Consider the following 17,046-nt stretch of genomic DNA (forward strand, 5'->3'; position numbering starts at 1 on the left):
TGTTGATATTCATTATATCTATTATGTTTTAGTAATTTTACAGAGTTTATGGAATAGCAGTAGAAAAAACTCTCAAAATTTACGGGGCAAGAAGCCAACCCAATAACAGAAGTTAGAATAGTACAGCCACCTTGCTTGCAAGAACCCTTTCCCTTCTCTCAATGTAACCAAAAGGAAACCAACCTGCTTTACCTTTGCACTCACCCTCAGCCCACCCATTGCTTGTTACCTGCTGATACCAAAATAAGCATATTACGACCAATTTGAAATGCAGAAGGATTGTCAGGGTAAAGTGATCTGTTTCTACCCGAGAAAAGGTTCATTAATGTTTTAGAGGGTCTGATCAATTTTTTCACCCAGACTCAGCAACTCCCAGATTTTATCCAAATCTACAATCTCTCCATATTAGTGTGAGGGCCCTCTTCCCAGCACATTTAGAATTGTAGCCCCCGAGTCCTCCCCAGAAAACTACACCAAGCAGTTATTTAATACTCCTCCGGTCCTTATTATAAGACCCAATTTGACTTTTTATTTGGTCCTAATTATAAGACCCAATCCATTTTGTCTCTTATATTTATACATTTTTTTCAAGATAATCCTTCTAATAATGATAGTTTTAGCCAATATACTTAATTAGCAAGGATATTTTAGAAATGACAACACTTATTTATTATAAATAACCAACTTAACTTACTTCCTTAATCTCCTCAAATAAGTCAATTGGGTCTTATAATTAGGACCGGAGGAGTAAGAGATACCAACCCTTAGAGAACCCTGACGGATCCCCAAAATTTTATGGTTGGGTAACACCAAAACATTTCAGGACAGATACACTCTCGCTCTTTTTGGAATAAAAAAAAAAAAAGAAGCTACAGAAGGATACTAACCTTCCGAACAACAACATAATCACCAACTGACAGATTTAACTCCACATCAGAGACAGCATTGTATGGAAACATAGCCTGCAAGAGTAAAAAAACACAACAGAAAGAAAAACCAGTCACCTTTGCGAATCAGTAAATATATGCACCAGATGTAGTCTCCAACTAACCTCTCCTAAGAAGTAACCCATGCTATCTGTTGATCCATCGGGTGTTTGAGGAGCATAGACACCATTTGCTTCTTCATATGATGGGGGTGGAGGCATGCTGTCTTCCATGCTAGGAGCAGAAGGGGCTTCAATACGCTGCCGTTCTGATATCATCTATCATTAAATATACATATAACAGATAATCATGTGTTGATACCAAAAGAAATTGTGGCCCAACTGTTTGATTGCAAGTTTAACTTTGCTAGGGAGAATAGAATGATAAAAAGGCCAAGAGTTGTGATTACTTACCTCTCCCTCAAGCTGATCAAGTATTTGGAGAACTCTGTGGTGATAGGCACGCTCTGCTTCAACCTTGATGATAAGAAATAAAATGCTGGATTTAGTTGTGATTTATTCTTTTACTTCGGATGAAAAATTCATTAACAATGAATACATTTCCATCAAATGGTACCACTATATTACCATAGCTATAAGACGCTGAAGGGTCAGTCGCTGTTGCTGAGCTTCAACAGCAGCCATTGCGGCAGCTGCTTCCTTCCCCAGTATGGCCACGTTTGACTTCAGATCTTGAAGTTTTGCTTCAGCTGCTTCCAATTTCATGGTATTCTCAGCATTGCCTGGAGTTTCTCTCACTTTAGCCTGACGTTTGGAAACTTCAATTGCCTGCCAAGATTCAAAGGATAGTGTAATTACATGTCAAAGAGAAGAAGAAGAAAACTAAATGAACAATTATTTTTGACCTAACCAGTATATAAAACCATGAATTCTGCATGTCCTTAAGCACCGGCGAAGTTAAAAGATATTTTTTCAATGCAAATTCAAATTCCTGGATACCTGGGCTTCAGCTTCCTGTCGCATTCTGTCATAACGTTGAGCAAGATGCCGAGCATCCTCCAAGGGAGCTCCCACCACCATTGCTCTAAGGGGCTCTGCAACCTAATCATGGAGCAAGATGTTGATCAATGAATTATGAGGCCTAACATATAAGATGACAAACTGCATATATTAACAACACAAGTGAGCACATAATATCGTAAGAAAGTCAAGCTTCTCTGGGTATAAAGAAGAATTGGATCAAGGGTGCAAGTAGTCTCCATATTCTTTTCCATTTGATAATGTTTAAAAATCTTTAAAGCAAATTTTAAACCCTATAACACCAATGACAAGGGTCAAAGGAATATATAATAGTTCCTGGTTTGTAGTTTCTTAGCAGAATAGGAAAATACAATATTATATATACGACAAACCACGAGTAAGACTGAGGTCTGCAGACAGGATAAAGGGGACCATGTAAACAAATGACCAGAAACTCCATTTCAAGGACTGACTATCACAGTGCTTCCAAAAGCATCAGTAATTTATATGAAAAGAAAGACTCCTTTGTTCCAATCAAGACAATAGATTGTCAAACCTGAGTGCCAAGTGCTTTCAGTAGGTTCCCGTGCTCCTTTTCCATTTGAGCACGAGCACGTGCATAACTTAGTGCAGCTTTTGATAATGTGTTACCACTGGTACATGTATTTTCTGAGCCATATTTCCTGCTATCCTCTGACAGCTTTGTTCCTGTGAAATAAGATGTGAATAAACTATATAAAACAATGCTAGGTAATGTAGATCCAATTGCATGAAAACTTCATAAAAAGCTTCACCAAGCAACAATATTTACCTATTTCAACTTGTTTAGATCCAGTAACAATATAACCTTCTACACCACGGACAATATCCCTTTGATAATGCTGAAGAATAAAAAGAAACTATCATTAGTCAAGGAAGTAAAAAGGAAACTGAGATGGAAAATGAAGAATATATAAAATCAGAGTATGAGGACCATGTAACCTTTCCTGCACGTGTTGATATGTAAAGCTTTTCAAGTTTCTGATGTTGCTGAAGCTCCATCCCATCAGTGACCACACTATCTGAACCTCCATATGCCCCAGCCCCAAACTGTTTCAGAACAGCCTATAAAATAATAATAGTGATTAACACCTTCATAAATAAAGCACACAAAAATGTTGAACATATTAAGAAGGAAAATAGAAAAGTTAAGAAAGGAACATGGTCATCATAACAACTATACACGTATGCAAGGGTCAATAATTTTCCGACACATGGTTATGCCAATCAACATAATGAGAAAAAGGCAGCACATATGAAGAAGAAAATTGTCATAAAAATATATCAATGCCATCTGTTAAGTTAAATGTCTGGGTGTCTAGTTCTAAAACAAGAGTAAACGTTTCCTTGTACTTCAAATTTAACACATGCTACCTAACCTAGTTTGTAGTGCAATTTGCACTACAAACTAGGTCTTATATTTAGGACCAGAGGTAGTATTTCCTTACATGGCCAATCAAAGAGCATATAAAGTCCAGCCAAACATAACATTAGGTTTGGTACCAAGTCGTGGTTCCCTTGAATATACAAAAAATGAGGAGTCAACTCCATCAAACCTAGTGATGTTTGAATCACTGATTGATTCTAAAGATGACTTTACTCATGGTGGTTATCTCAATGCTTCCATGACAAAATTTGAAAGTCAAGTTCCAGTACATCTCCTTAGCAGTACTCATGGATACGAACATTTTTCTAATATGATGTCTATCCAGGTGATATTAAGAAAGTATTTGATGTTTCTAATCTGTGTGTCCCTCCAAACTATGATAAGAAATTGATCACTGAAGATGAAGGGGATTGCTTGTCATTCCACAAGTTTGAGTTTGAAAACTAAGAATGATGATGATAATACTGAGATAAAACGTTTTCCACATCCAGTTGACTTCTCATGCAAAAGTTTGTTAATATAATAATTGACGAGTGGAGAATCAGTTGCAGCAAAAATTATGTAAAAAAAGCTTAAAATTAAAAGCAGAGTCTACTAGGGGAAAAACTATTAGATTCATGAAAGAAACAAAGTAAAAGCAAATAAAAGATGCTTAGTTGAGTTTTTTATTCAAACGAATTATAAAGATGAGAATTTGTGTGATGTTACTCCAATGGATGTTTCTCATCTACATTTTGGTCAACCATGACATAACGTAGGAAGGTTGTTAGTGTTGATTTTAAAAGTTCCTGCTCTTTTGGTGGTGACAGAAAATTGTTGGCATAAAAGAAGTATTATACCAGAGAAAATAGAAGAGGTGCAAGTAGGGGAAGATTATTTATCCTCCAAAGCAAATTTTTCAATCGTGAGATATTTTCAATTCTAGTTCACTGCTTGCTCAGAACCTTAAAAGGCCTTTTCTACTTCTCTCTCACAAAAAATCTTCCATAGCCATTTGTCCATTTTCCAGATAATTCCTTCTGCCATTGAAATTATTCCACGCACCTCCTAAAAGGCCCCTGTAACTTAATATGCAAGCTACCTTCCCTCTTAATCGATCTTACAATGATCCAGAACAGTCCCTGGCATAAGACAAGCAATAACGAATGACCGAAACTTACGTTAAGTTTTTTAAACGTTTGATGAAATGCCGATATTCTTTTTAAGCTTAGCACTACTCAATGGATTTTCTCTCCATGTGCCGTATTTTTATCGTAAACCTCACCATAAGTTTTGTCCATAAACCATTTTACAATCCATCTGATCGAATTCCAACATCTGCGATGATTCTGAGTTTCTTGACCAAGTTAATGCATATGCAAGCAACAGTACCAGCTCAAAATTCAACTTCTTCTGTGAGAATAAACATTAACAAATGCTGCGGCCATTCTCAATTTACTTCAGCAATATAAGCGCACAACTTCGTGCGTCTTATAACTAACCAGAATCAATTTCATGCGAACCAAAAACAATAATCATCCAAACGAAGTTGCATCGCCAACGTTAAAACCTCAGAAAACAGAGTAGAATAAAATTTCATCAAGCGCATATCAAAGCATAGCAAACGAAAAAAAAAAAAAGAGCAAAATAAAATTACACAGGTAAAGAAATTTCATAAGAGGATAAAAGCGACCGAAAATATCTAAGATCTGAGGAGGAATCACACAATTGAGCGGGAGAGTGAGAGTTAGAGAGAGAGAGAGAGAGAACCTGTTGCTGCCGAGAGACCTGTTCTCGGAGCTTGTGGGCTTGCTTTCTGATGGCATCCATTTGCCCTGATGAAGAGATTGAAACTACCACCAGAAATCGATCTCAGAGCACCTCGCTCCAACACAAATCGTGTAAGAAAGTAAGGAAACACAGACACAGAGTCAGAGGATTTTCAAAATTGATTTGGCATTCGGTTCCTTCGTGGGGACAGCATAAAGCGTGCCTCAAAGCCTCCCTGTTGGGATGATTAACTTCGTCAAAGATTACTCCACTGTAATTTGAAATACAAATTGGTCTTTGAAAGGGTAATATATAAATCTTTAAAATTAAAATTCAATAAAAATATTAAAATGATATTTAAAATCCCTAATAACCAATATCAGTACCACTTGCAGCTACCTCCCATTATTATTATTATTATTATTAAGATTAAGATAAAAGTAGACCCCACACCACTGGTTTAATTTTACCTCTGATTTGTTAAATTTGATGTAATCTGACTCATTTTTCAATTTTTTTAATATCATTTCTGATACTAATTATAAGATCTTATTTATAAATAAGATCAATAAGATCTTATAATTAGGACCAAAAGTAGTATAATTGTAATTTCACAAGAGATAAATATGTAAAAAAAATTCAACTTAAATAATTAAATTGTATGTTATAAAAAAATTAAATTTCAAGCAATCTTATCCAATTATATAGGTTCCCAGTCAATTCTGAATATTAAGCATACCTCTAAAAGGGAATGGCCACCCACCAAACAGGATGTTAGCTAACCGTAGAAAAATTTTAAACTTAAAAATAATTATGAGTAAACTCAAATGTTTTTTTTCTGCGTCCTTATCTATTTCTTAATCTTAAAAAAATATATTTTTAATCTTTTAACTGTAAAATTATTAACAAAAAACAATATTAAAATCTTAAATATTGATAAAGCATTATTAGATGCTAATATATTAAGTTTAATTTTTAAAATAACTATAATGTTAAAAAAATTATTGAAGTTTAACGATCATAGAATTAAAGCACTAAAGATATAATTTTTAAATTTAAGAGATTAAACTGAAATATTGTGCAAAATTAAAGAATTAAATGTATAGGAGGGATTTTACCGAGAAAAAACAATGGAGTTTACATCACCAAGCGCTAGTCTCGTCATAAACAGGAAAGTCAACGCAATAGAAAAAGAGTCGTTGAAGATGCGCCAGTGATATAAAGCCAATTTCTTACGTACTGATTTCACATCTGGGGGGTCTGTCTCATACGCTACCCCTCAAATGGAACCCACACAAAAATCCCAAGATTCCTAAATCAAATCATTGGAACCTAAAGCAAAAGCAAAAGCCTAGCGCCATTAATGATCCTAGTGGAGTTTGTACGTGGTGGAGCTTCCTTTTCACATATACTGATATCTTTTTTCATAAATCAAATTTCACAAATGCACAAAGAGTTTACAATAAAATAGTCTTCACAAAAAGTTTTCACTCACTTGTATATATATAATCCAACATTATGAGCCTGCTTCTTAAGAATCCCTCTCCACTGTGTACAAAACAAAGCTAGGCTAGCTTAGCTATCCTATATCCCAGAAGAGCCACTCATTCTGGTTTTCTCGAACTCATGGCTCGCGCTCGGGATTTAAGCATGGGTTTGGTGCTTCTTGCTCTGCTAGTATCTTGCTTTCTTGTAGCTTCTGAATCAAGCAATGTGAGTTTATCTTATGCCTCTTTGTTCCGTGCTATGGCCTTCTGGGATTTCTCTTTCTCCCCACGCTGCAAGTTCAGTTTTTTTGTTTCTTCCCATATCTTCTCTCTTCAATTTTGTCCTGCAGGTTTATATTGTGTATATGGGAGACAGAAGCATGAACCTCAATGAACAAGACCTTCTTGAAGATTCTCACCTTCACATACTGTCAAACATTCTCGGAAGGTTTTCAATCCCTTGTTCTTTTGTACAATGACTTTTTTTTTTTCCCCAAGAGAGAGAGAGATTGAGAATAACCAGTATCAAGCTACAAGTAAACCTTTTCTCTTATTCTGTTTTCGTTAATCTCCATGCTTAATTACTTTGACAGAAGTAAGGAAACACATTTGAAGAGTTTAGCCACCTGCTCTTTGTTGAATATGGAGTAGATACTAGTATAAACTTGGCCCCTTAACACAATTAGTCACTTATAAATAAACAAGCAAGTCATAATAATAACAGTGAAATAGAATTTTATAATCTGTTATTTTTATCATTGTTAACAGCAAAAGAGCTGCTAGGAACTCCATTCTGTACAGCTACAAACATGGATTTTCAGGATTTGCTGCTGTTTTAAGCCAGTCTCAAGCTAAACTCGTTGCAGGTATGGCAATGTTTGGGTTCATATATCAGAATTTGAAGATCAATAGTATGAAAACCTTTTCACTCTTTTTTTTTTTTTTTCCTGATAATCAAGTACGGAACTGAAATGGTTGAGACTAGACTCGTATGGCGGTCTGGCTTTCTTGTTGCATTCATTAATTGGCCCATAAATGCTTGTGACAAGTGCCAGAGCAATGCGCATGATAGTGATGTTTATGAAATGTAACTTTGAACAATTAATAAGACTTTCTATATATGCATTGTATTACTTATATCATACTCTCTCCAGTCTTATTTATAAAATCTCAAAATTTGAATTGATTTTGTCATTTTTGTAAGATCCCACTGAAGATTGTCTGAACATTAAATGCATTTTCACCAATTTTGCTACTAATTAATTTTCTATTATCTTTCCCCTTTATCTCACAACTGGTATTTCTCTTTCTTATCTGCTCCCTCATTAAATAAAGGCATACTTGAAAAAAAAAGAGGTTTAATTTGTATATATTTATTCTTTTTAACTAATTTTAATTGTTTTCTTAAACGGCATAATTTAATTAATAGGATTTTATAAAAGAGACTGGAGGGAGTATTGAAGAACACATTGGCTAAATATGCTTGCTTTGCATACACTAGGAAAACACTTTCTGAGGTCTGGTGAAGTCTCTTCTTAAGACTGTGGTCCACGTTGGAAATTTAAAAGTCTTAAATTAATGCCGGTGATTCTTTCTTACTTGAAGTAGCACTCTTCAATTTTTTCATAATAATGATATGGTGTACTTTGAAATTTGAATTTCCTCCTTGAACGATATTTTAGGTACAGAATTTAATAGTTTAGTTAATGCAGATTTTCCAGGAGTTGTTCATGTAATTCCAAACAGAATTCTCAGTTTGCACACAACTAGAAGCTGGGATTTCTTGAGTGTAAAGCCAGATATTGTGAATGGAATTCTTTCAAAGTGTAAATCTGGAAAGGGCACTATCATTGGCATCTTGGACACTGGTCAGTATCAAAGATCCCAACTTCAGAACATGTAGACAAAACATAATCTGATGTCTCTCCATATAATTTTTAGTGTCGTATCACATTTAATGTGATTTTCCGGTACTTGATAGTTCATAACCATTTAACCATATCTTAGCTCAATCCTGTTAAGACCCAACTAAATCTAGCCATTAGATTAATAACTAAGTAAGTGGGATCGATCAAACAATTGGTGTATATGAAATTGTTAAAGATGCATATGATCAAGTATGATTATGATCTTTCCATTGTCGGGTTTGCAGGCATATGGCCTGAGTCAGAGAGCTTTAGGGATGAGAATATGGATAATCCACCTTCTAGTTGGCGCGGCATATGCCAAGCAGGAGAGAATTTCAGCCACTCCCACTGTAATAGGTCGGTTTGAAACATCCTTCTTAATCGCTTTCATGCTCACTTTTTGTACACATATCAGGATTTTTTAATGGTAACATTATTCAAATAACGTAATTGGATATATACTGTTTAAATTTAATCGTCCAAGGGGCTCTAAATTCAATATAAACGTTACATATATCCAACACTTGGATGAGACACAGCTTAAAGCCTGCACGTTACACACACGTACTTAATATTGCCTCTTATGGCACTGTCAGACATATCAGTGTCATTTTTTCAGCTTTAAACAGTGTCATGTGATACGTTACCAGGAAAATCATTGGAGCTCGCTGGTACTACAGAGGCTATGAAGCTGAATTTGGGAAATTAAACACAAGCGATGGATCCGAATTCCTATCGCCACGAGACGCATCGGGCCATGGCACTCACACTTCATCAACAGCAGCAGGAGCATCAGTAGAGAATGCAAGCTTCATGGGACTAGCAAAAGGGTCAGCAAGAGGAGGTGCTCCTTCAGCTCACTTAGCTATCTACAAAATCTGCTGGTCTAATGGAGCTTGCAGCTCAGCTGATCTTCTTGCAGCATTTGATGATGCAATATTTGATGGGGTTAATGTTCTTTCTGTGTCTCTGGGATCATACCCTCCACTTCCTACTTATGTTGAGGATGTTTTGGCCATAGGATCTTTTCATGCTGTTGCTAGAGGAATTTCTGTGGTGTGTTCTGGTGGCAATTCTGGACCTTACCCTCAAACTGTCATAAACACTGCCCCTTGGATTCTTACTGTAGCTGCTAGCACTCTTGATAGAGCATTTCCTTCTATAATTACCTTGGGAAACAATCAAACCCTACAGGTACTTCATCTTTGAAATGTCCTATCAGGTCTTGCACAAATGTCTGACGCATTTTAAACACAGATGGATAACATACTCAGTTTTCATTTAAACGTGTATCTTCTTTATGGATATAATCTGGTTTTTGACAACGGTGTTCACAATTCACAAGTGTGCATGCTTCATAGTATTATACCTTTTGCAGTGTGCAGACCCAGAACAATATTTTGTTTCCTTATATAGGGTCAGAGTTTATATACAGGGAAGGACGTGAACAAGTTTTACCCCATTGTGTATGGAGAAGACATAGAATCTGAAGATTCGGATGGAGAAAGCGCAAGGTAGAACAAAAATGCCTTATTAGAGAAATGAGATTTATAACTAAGCATATATGTACGTATGAATTCAGATTCTGGGCATTACTTAAGAAATTAACGCCATAACATACAGTCAAAAAGAGATAGGAATGAGTAGAGTATGATATATAATCGTATATTTTGCGCAGAAGCTGTGAAGCGGGAAGCCTGAATGCAACATTGGCTAAAGGAAAAGTAATTGTGTGTTTCCAATCTGGATCACAGAGATCAGCCGTGGGTGCTATAAGAACCGTAACGGAAGTCCAAGGTTCGGGTCTCATCTTTGCTCAGTTTCCTACTAAAGATGTTGCTTTGTCTTGGAGTATTCCCTCTGTCCAAGTTGACTTCATCACTGGAACTTCAGTACTCTCATACATGGAAGCTACCAGGTTAGTCCTTTGAATGGGCCGAATCACTAAACGTGACAGCTTATTATTTTTTATAATTAAATTAGTAATTATGTACATTTCATTTATAATGATTAATAAAGCTAAAAGAATGGTTGTGGGGAACGTGGTAGGAACCCTGTTGTGAAGTTCAGCAGGACCAAAACAACAGTGGGACAACAGATATCTCCAGAAGTGGCATTCTTCTCATCTAGAGGACCGAGTTCTCTGTCTCCTTCAGTGTTAAAGGTTCTCATCATATTCTTGCTCTCTATCTATTAAAAAAAAAAAAAATTTAAAAAAAAAAAGCCCTATCTTCTTCTAAGTTCTTAGAAATCAGAATCTAGCTAGCAAGGTATTAGCCGGAGTAGAGATATATAAAAGCTTAATGAATGTATGGATGGTGGGTATGTGCAGCCTGACATTGCAGCTCCGGGAGTTGATATTCTAGCAGCATGGTCGCCGGCTTCTTCTGATTACTTGCAAACTGATTATGCGGCTGTGAATGGATTCGTTCCTCTTCACTTCAAGATTGAATCAGGAACTTCAATGGCTTGCCCTCACGTTTCTGCCATTGTCGCACTTGTCAAATCTATTTATCCTGCCTGGTCTCCTGCTGCTATCAAATCTGCCATCATCACTACAGGTACTGTAATTGTACCCATTAATTCATCATCTAATCTCCTGTCAAGAGTCCTACATTGGGAGGGTTATCTTGTTTTTGCTCGTTATATTAGTGCTTTCATTGAAAGCCCATCAATATGAGAGGCTACCATCAAAAGGTTCTCACTAGTAGCAGGAGGCTGAGTGAAGCACCAAGTGAAGTGATATAGTATGGAGCCACCGGAATGTCAACTCTCGTGGAAAATGCATTGTCGTGAGTCTGACGTTGAGAGGATTATCTTAAAAGAAAAGCCTTATAAGACCTTGGGTTGTCCAACTCCTAGCTTTTAGGATGCGTTTCTCCTAAGAACTTGTGCTCTTCATATCAGCTTAAAATCTAATCTTTAAAAAGTAGTTCAAGCAAGGAATTAATTATTTCACTCATTCATGTGCAGCTTCATTGACAAATGAGTACAACCTATATGTTGGAGCAGAGGGAGCTCCGCACAAGCAGGCTGATCCATTTGACTATGGAGGTGGACACGTTGATCCCAACAAAGTCACGAATCCTGGTCTCATATACGACTTACGAACCTCAGATTATGTTCGTTTTCTTTGTTCTCTGGGCTATAACAACACTGCCATAACCTTAATGACCAAATCTCCCACTAAATGCCGTAAATCTCCCAAGTTCTTGCTCGATCTCAACCTCCCTTCTATCACCATTCCTGAGCTGATGAATAACCAACCGTTGACTGTGTCGAGAACAGTCACGAACGTAGGACCAGTGGAATCTACCTACGTTGCTCGTGTTGTTGCTCCCATTGGAGTGTCTGTGACGGTTGAACCCCAAGTCTTAAAGTTTGATGCTACGAGGAAGAAACTGAAATTCAAGGTTACGTTTTTGCCCAACATTAATGTTGAAGGCGGTTTCTCGTTTGGGTATCTGTTCTGGGAAGATGGCTCACATGAAGTGAGGACGCCTTTGGTAGTCCGAACTGTTGTTGACCAGTTTTATGCAGACGCATAGTCTCATTGTCATTAAACTGACACAATTTTTCTTTCTAAATTGAATTATACTCCTCCTGTCCTTATTATAAGACCCCATTTGACTTTTTATTTGGTCCTAATTATAAGACCCCAATCTATTTTGTCTCTTATATTTATGCATTTTTTTCTAAGATAATCCTTCTAATAATGATAGTTTTAGCCAATATACTTAATTAGCAAGGATATTTTAGGAATGACAACACTTATTTATTATAAATAACCAACTTAACTTACTTCCTTAATCTCCTCAAATAAATCAATTGGGTCTTATAATTAGGACCGGAGGAGTATATACACACCAATATGATTGGTCTGGCATTGTAGTTCAACACCGTCTTATTCATAAATCATGATACATGTGGTTTATTCTAAACTTTCTATAATGTGGCTAATATGAATGAAAGGATTCGAATCTTTCAGGTTTAATTAAGCACCAAGCACTTGATTCAATTAGAAGTCTTGAATTTAAATTATGATAATGCAGTAACCTTAAATACTTGGTGGTATAGTTTTGTCGTTGTTATAGGCCTACTCAGCTTGATTCGAATTAGTCTAAGGAGGTGTTTAGGTAGAAATAAAACCATAATTTTAAAAGTGCTTTTACGGTATACGAAATAAATATATAAAAGAATTTGTCTTGATTTGCGGAAAAGTGTTTTTGAAAAACACTTTTACACTCATCCAAACACCCCCTAAACCTTCGATGAATTGGCCTAATTAGGCTTAGGACATCAGATGCTTCATATGGGGAAAAAAAATGGGTTGAGAGCAGAAACGACATGCGCATCGAACTAATTGATGGCTTCCAAGTCATCACAATAAGGAAGGACCATCGTCGTCTGAGATGAATGATAATATACATGATAGGTCAATGGATAACAGTGGAGGGAGTTAAAGAGACACGATATATTTTGCGCCTGCTTTCATGTGGAGCCAGGCCATGGGATAAGAACAAGTGGCGGAGCGAGAGGGGCAGTGTCGTTTTAGTGGATTCCCTTGTAGTGATGCTGGTAATTATACGATAAGAAAGTCCAAAACGACCGGGACCATCCACGTAGAAATAAATGGAGTGACGTGTCCACTTTGTCCTCTCCTTGTTGCTTTCGTCAAAGCGTCGGCCTAGCTCCCCCATGCTAACTGCTAAGGCCCGGTTTGACATTGAGCACATTTCATCGCAGTTATAAATTTTTTATAAGTTATTTTAAATCGGTTCTAAAGGGCCGGACGCCAGACTGATATATCAATATATAATACTACCTCATATATTTAATATAAGAGTTATTTAACTAATTAAAATTAGTTATTTATCATAGCTATGAGTTGATTTTTTTTAAGTTTTTTTTTAATTATGACTGCCCTTGATGAAAACCTCTTAGCATGTGTAATCAATAGAGATATTTTAGAAAGTAAATTACAAATTTGGAAGATAAAATGGATGGAGGTCTTATATTTAGAATCAGATTAAATATCTAACTAGTTCTTATATTAAAGACGAAATATTATACCACAAATTACAAAATTGATAAGGTATTGCACTCTTTTTTTATTTGTGAACTGATTTATTTATCAGTTTTTTGTCCAATATACGAGCTTAAATACAGTTCTTAAATATGTTATCAAAAAATACAGCCTTAATTGATATTTGAACAAGTAAAGTTATGTTGTGGTCTGAGTAGGAATAACATTTCTCTTCTACATGTCTATAGAACTTTGAAAAATCCAAACATCTCAGAAATAGATAAAGACATAGGAATTTATTGAACGAATCGTACTCTTTCATATATGTCAAGAGTCCATTGATGCCTTACACGAAAATTTTAAGCATATCAGTTGAAACCATACGAACCTTTTAAAAAAATTACATTATTTTTTGAGAGAATAACAAAAAAGAAAGTTAAAAATTATTCAATCACAAATCAAGGTTGATAACAATATTTCATCTGGTGTTGATAACAATAAATTTGCAAATGACAATAAATTTTTGTTGATATTTTTTATCTGGTATTTACAAATTTTCAACTTTTTTATCATTTTCCCTAATTTTTTCCTAAAATTTAACAATGATTGGTAATAAATTTTCTTAGATTTAATTAGTATTTGTATCATAACTCATGAATATATACATATATATATATATTTGCGGCGACTTGCGTATAAAGAACCCACACCACCCGTAATCAGATAAAATATCTTATTATGAGGCCAAAAAGATATCTTATTAATTTGATTGGCAAAATAGTGCATTTTTCCTTTTAAATTGAGACACGTTCACATCATTAATACTCCTCCGGTCCTTAATATAAGACCCATTTAACTAATTCGATTAGATTAAGGAAGTTAGGTAAGTTAGTTAATTATAAGAAATGTGACATGTTTTTCTTAAAACACCATGATCATCTTTCTTAATACCTCTCTCCCTCTTCTACTTGATTATGGTTGAAGGAATATCTTTAGGGGTAATTTAGAGTAAATTGATAAATATGAAAAATGGGTCTTATATTTAGGACCAAAACCAACTCAACAATTGGGTCCTATATTAAGGACCGGAGGAGTATAATATAAAATCAATACAAATAACTTTATTAATAATTTATGATAAGTCATAATATTAATACAAGAAAAAAAATTAAGAAAAAGAATATTTTGAAAGTTCTCACATTTTCTTATCTGTCATCCAAAAGTGAGATCATAAAAAGAAGACTTTTTTTTCGCCTACCATAAAAAGAAGACTTAAGATACTTTTCTATAAACTTTTATGATAAAGAGAGACCGGATTCTGGCTTTAATGGTAATAATAAAGCTAGGATAAACATTACTTTACTGTTTTCACAAGACTAATCAGCTAATTGCCATGCCATTTCTTCTTTTAAGACCTTTTGACCACTTCAATCCCTAACCTCATCAGCCGCCATTTGATCAACCTTTTGCTTTGAATTTGTACCGCAAAACTCAAAACTAATCATAATCACTATCTCTACTTTAGTAAAAACAATTACTAATTAATTAAAATCACTTTTAACAGTTATGACAAGATGGATCATATGAAATAGTAGTGTTTATGGATCAAATTCCCTTTATACGATTCAAAATAAAATCATATTTAAAAGTTCCTCTAGAATGAATGGGACCACCGTGTCAAATGGACACAAAACATCGATCAACATGTATTCGTTCAAGAAAATAATTATTGTCAGATAATCCATACTTAATATGAGATCTAATTAAAACGTTAATGTTAATCTTATATAGAAGACATATTTTATATAACTAATAATTTTTTTAAATTAATCATGTTAATGTTTTCTCAATAATAATTAAGTAGAAAATGAAGGAAGAGAATTAAAAAGATATTTAAGATATTTTAGCAAAAAATCATTTAACTATTCAACTAGCATTCTTAAGTTACTGAAAATAATTAATTAGGTGTTATATTAAGAACCAAATAAAAACTATTTCCAATCCTTAATATAATATTTAGTTTATAATTTAATTTTAACTACGAACTAAATATTATAATCAGCCGAGGTAGTAACTTTATTTGATTTTAACCTGCTTATCTTCTTTTTCTAGTACATAACCAAATGAAAGTCTATTATATACTTACTCTTTTGGTCCTATTTATAACTCATTTTCAATATGTTTCACACTCACTAAAAAAACTTTAAACTTCATTAATTCTCATTTAAAATTCAATAATTTTTCAAACTTATCCCCATTTAATACATATTATACCTCATGTAAACAAAGTCAACACAATAATAAATAAAGAGTATAATTGTATATTCATATAAAAAAAATTATAAATCAAACTAAAAATACGTTTTTTTTTTCTGTTTTATAAATAGAATCAGGGAGATACCGCTTTAAATTGGTACACACGCGCCATATGAAGCTGTCAACCATAGGAAGTCATCAGACCCAAAGAAAAACTAAAGGAAGCCCTATTTTTCTCTTAAATACACGTAGCTTTTTTCTTATACGCGGTGCAATAAACGCGGAGAAAAAATTTAGTTTCAAAAAAATGCCATGAAATAAAAAAATGCTCCCTCTAATACTTATTATAAGAACACACTAACTACCAATAATAAAACAGTTACAAACATTAAGGGTTAATATAATCTTTGGTCCGTCAAGTTTATTGTCATTTTGATTTTGGTTTTTCAAATTTCAAATCATAGGGACAAAATATTCAAGTTTTTATTGAATTATAAAGATTAATGTTTTAAATGAAAAGAAACTTAAGAGATCAAAACCTAAGGTTTAAAATTTGAGAGGCTAAAACCAAAACTAAAACAAATATAAGGGATCAAAATTTATATTAATCCAGGCATTAAATTTTTCATAAAATTCAAATAATTTTCAATATTATTTTTATCAATTGCACTAAATTCCAACATCACATTAATTTTTATATTTTTTAACTATCCTTATTAAACGTGGATATATATATGAAAAATATTTAATACTCATTCATTTCATTCTAAATATAGCAAGTATAGTAAATATAAGTCACAGGAACTAAAAAGGAAAAACTATGTTCTAAGTCCTTATAGTTTCAGTCAAATTTAGTCAAGGTCCCTGTAATTTATTTTTCAGGAGATGGGTCCTTATAGTGTCAATCAAACTCGGTCAAAGTCCTTCCATTAATTGATATAACTTGACAACGTGAAAATTGATTATGTGGCAAATGGTTTAATGAGTTGGCATACTTTTTTATGATGATTGGACATGAAAAAAAAAAAAAAAAAAAAAAACTAGTGCCAGCTCACGATTCTAAGGAATGCCCACTACCTGTAGATCCTCCTCTTCTTGCATTCTTCATCTTGCCTTCCTTCTAGATCTAAGCAATTCAGACGTTAAACCTTCCTTTTCGGTGACCATGACTTTGGATTCAGCATCCATCACGATGAACTTCAGAATCGTTGTCGATCCCATTTTTGCACCAGCACTGCCTCGTTGCAGAAGAAGGAGCAGAGAAGCTAAGCAATTGTCGTGGTTTAATT

At 34.4% G+C, this 17,046-nt stretch overlaps 2 protein-coding genes across 4 annotated transcripts; one reads left to right on the forward strand and one right to left on the reverse strand.

Moving 5' to 3' along the window:
- Nucleotides 1-53: 53 nt before the first annotated feature.
- On the reverse strand, nt 54-5,322 carry LOC114744178 (SH3 domain-containing protein 2). 2 transcript variants are annotated; one of them, XR_003740066.1, is made up of 10 exons: nt 5,082-5,322; nt 2,888-3,010; nt 2,718-2,787; nt 2,463-2,614; nt 1,886-1,987; nt 1,514-1,714; nt 1,340-1,402; nt 1,052-1,194; nt 888-962; nt 54-229 (listed from the first exon to the last, which is right to left on the reverse strand). XR_003740066.1 is itself a non-coding variant. In XM_028932368.1 (10 exons), the coding sequence occupies exons 1-10, from the start codon at nt 5,139-5,141 to the stop codon at nt 113-115; spliced, it is 1,116 nt and encodes a 371-aa protein (XP_028788201.1). In that variant the 5' UTR covers nt 5,142-5,322; the 3' UTR covers nt 55-112. The 2 variants fall into 2 exon arrangements, 1 of the variants encoding a protein (XP_028788201.1); XM_028932368.1 differs by having other exon boundaries at nt 55-229; nt 1,052-1,204.
- A 1,379-nt stretch (nt 5,323-6,701) lies between these two features.
- LOC114744190 (subtilisin-like protease SBT3.9) lies at nt 6,702-12,066 on the forward strand. Of its 2 annotated transcripts, none has more exons than XM_028932381.1 (11): nt 6,702-6,794; nt 6,919-7,016; nt 7,337-7,434; nt 8,281-8,436; nt 8,721-8,832; nt 9,126-9,669; nt 9,892-9,989; nt 10,154-10,393; nt 10,525-10,639; nt 10,808-11,036; nt 11,449-12,066. In XM_028932381.1, exons 1-11 carry the CDS (start codon nt 6,708-6,710, stop codon nt 12,021-12,023), a joined length of 2,352 nt encoding a protein of 783 aa, XP_028788214.1. In that variant the 5' UTR covers nt 6,702-6,707; the 3' UTR covers nt 12,024-12,066. The 2 variants fall into 2 exon arrangements, with proteins under 2 accessions (XP_028788214.1, XP_028788215.1); XM_028932382.1 differs by having other exon boundaries at nt 10,157-10,393.
- Nucleotides 12,067-17,046: the final 4,980 nt, after the last annotated feature.

Source organism: Neltuma alba, unplaced genomic scaffold (assembly GCF_004799145.2).
Source record: "Neltuma alba isolate B1F8T4 unplaced genomic scaffold, ASM479914v2 tig00004281_pilon, whole genome shotgun sequence".
NCBI lineage: Eukaryota > Viridiplantae > Streptophyta > Magnoliopsida > Fabales > Fabaceae > Neltuma > Neltuma alba.

What these genes read in the sequence shown, in the direction of transcription:
- LOC114744178 (XM_028932368.1), bottom strand. Translation starts at nt 5,141, where the DNA reads ATGGATGCCATCAGAAAGCAAGCCCACAAGCTCCGAGAACAGGTCTCT. An exon ending in AGGTCTCTCGGCAGCAACAG is followed by an intron (nt 3,011 to 5,081) that starts GTTCTCTCTCTC and finishes ATTATTTTATAG; the next exon opens with GCTGTTCTGAAACAGTTTGG. An exon ending in GACAGGAAGCTGAAGCCCAG is followed by an intron (nt 1,715 to 1,885) that starts GTATCCAGGAAT and finishes GAATCTTGGCAG; the next exon opens with GCAATTGAAGTTTCCAAACG.
- LOC114744190 (XM_028932381.1), top strand. Translation starts at nt 6,708, where the DNA reads ATGGCTCGCGCTCGGGATTTAAGCATGGGTTTGGTGCTTCTTGCTCTG. An exon ending in CATTGGCATCTTGGACACTG is followed by an intron (nt 8,437 to 8,720) that starts GTCAGTATCAAA and finishes TCGGGTTTGCAG; the next exon opens with GCATATGGCCTGAGTCAGAG. An exon ending in TCGGATGGAGAAAGCGCAAG is followed by an intron (nt 9,990 to 10,153) that starts GTAGAACAAAAA and finishes TATTTTGCGCAG; the next exon opens with AAGCTGTGAAGCGGGAAGCC.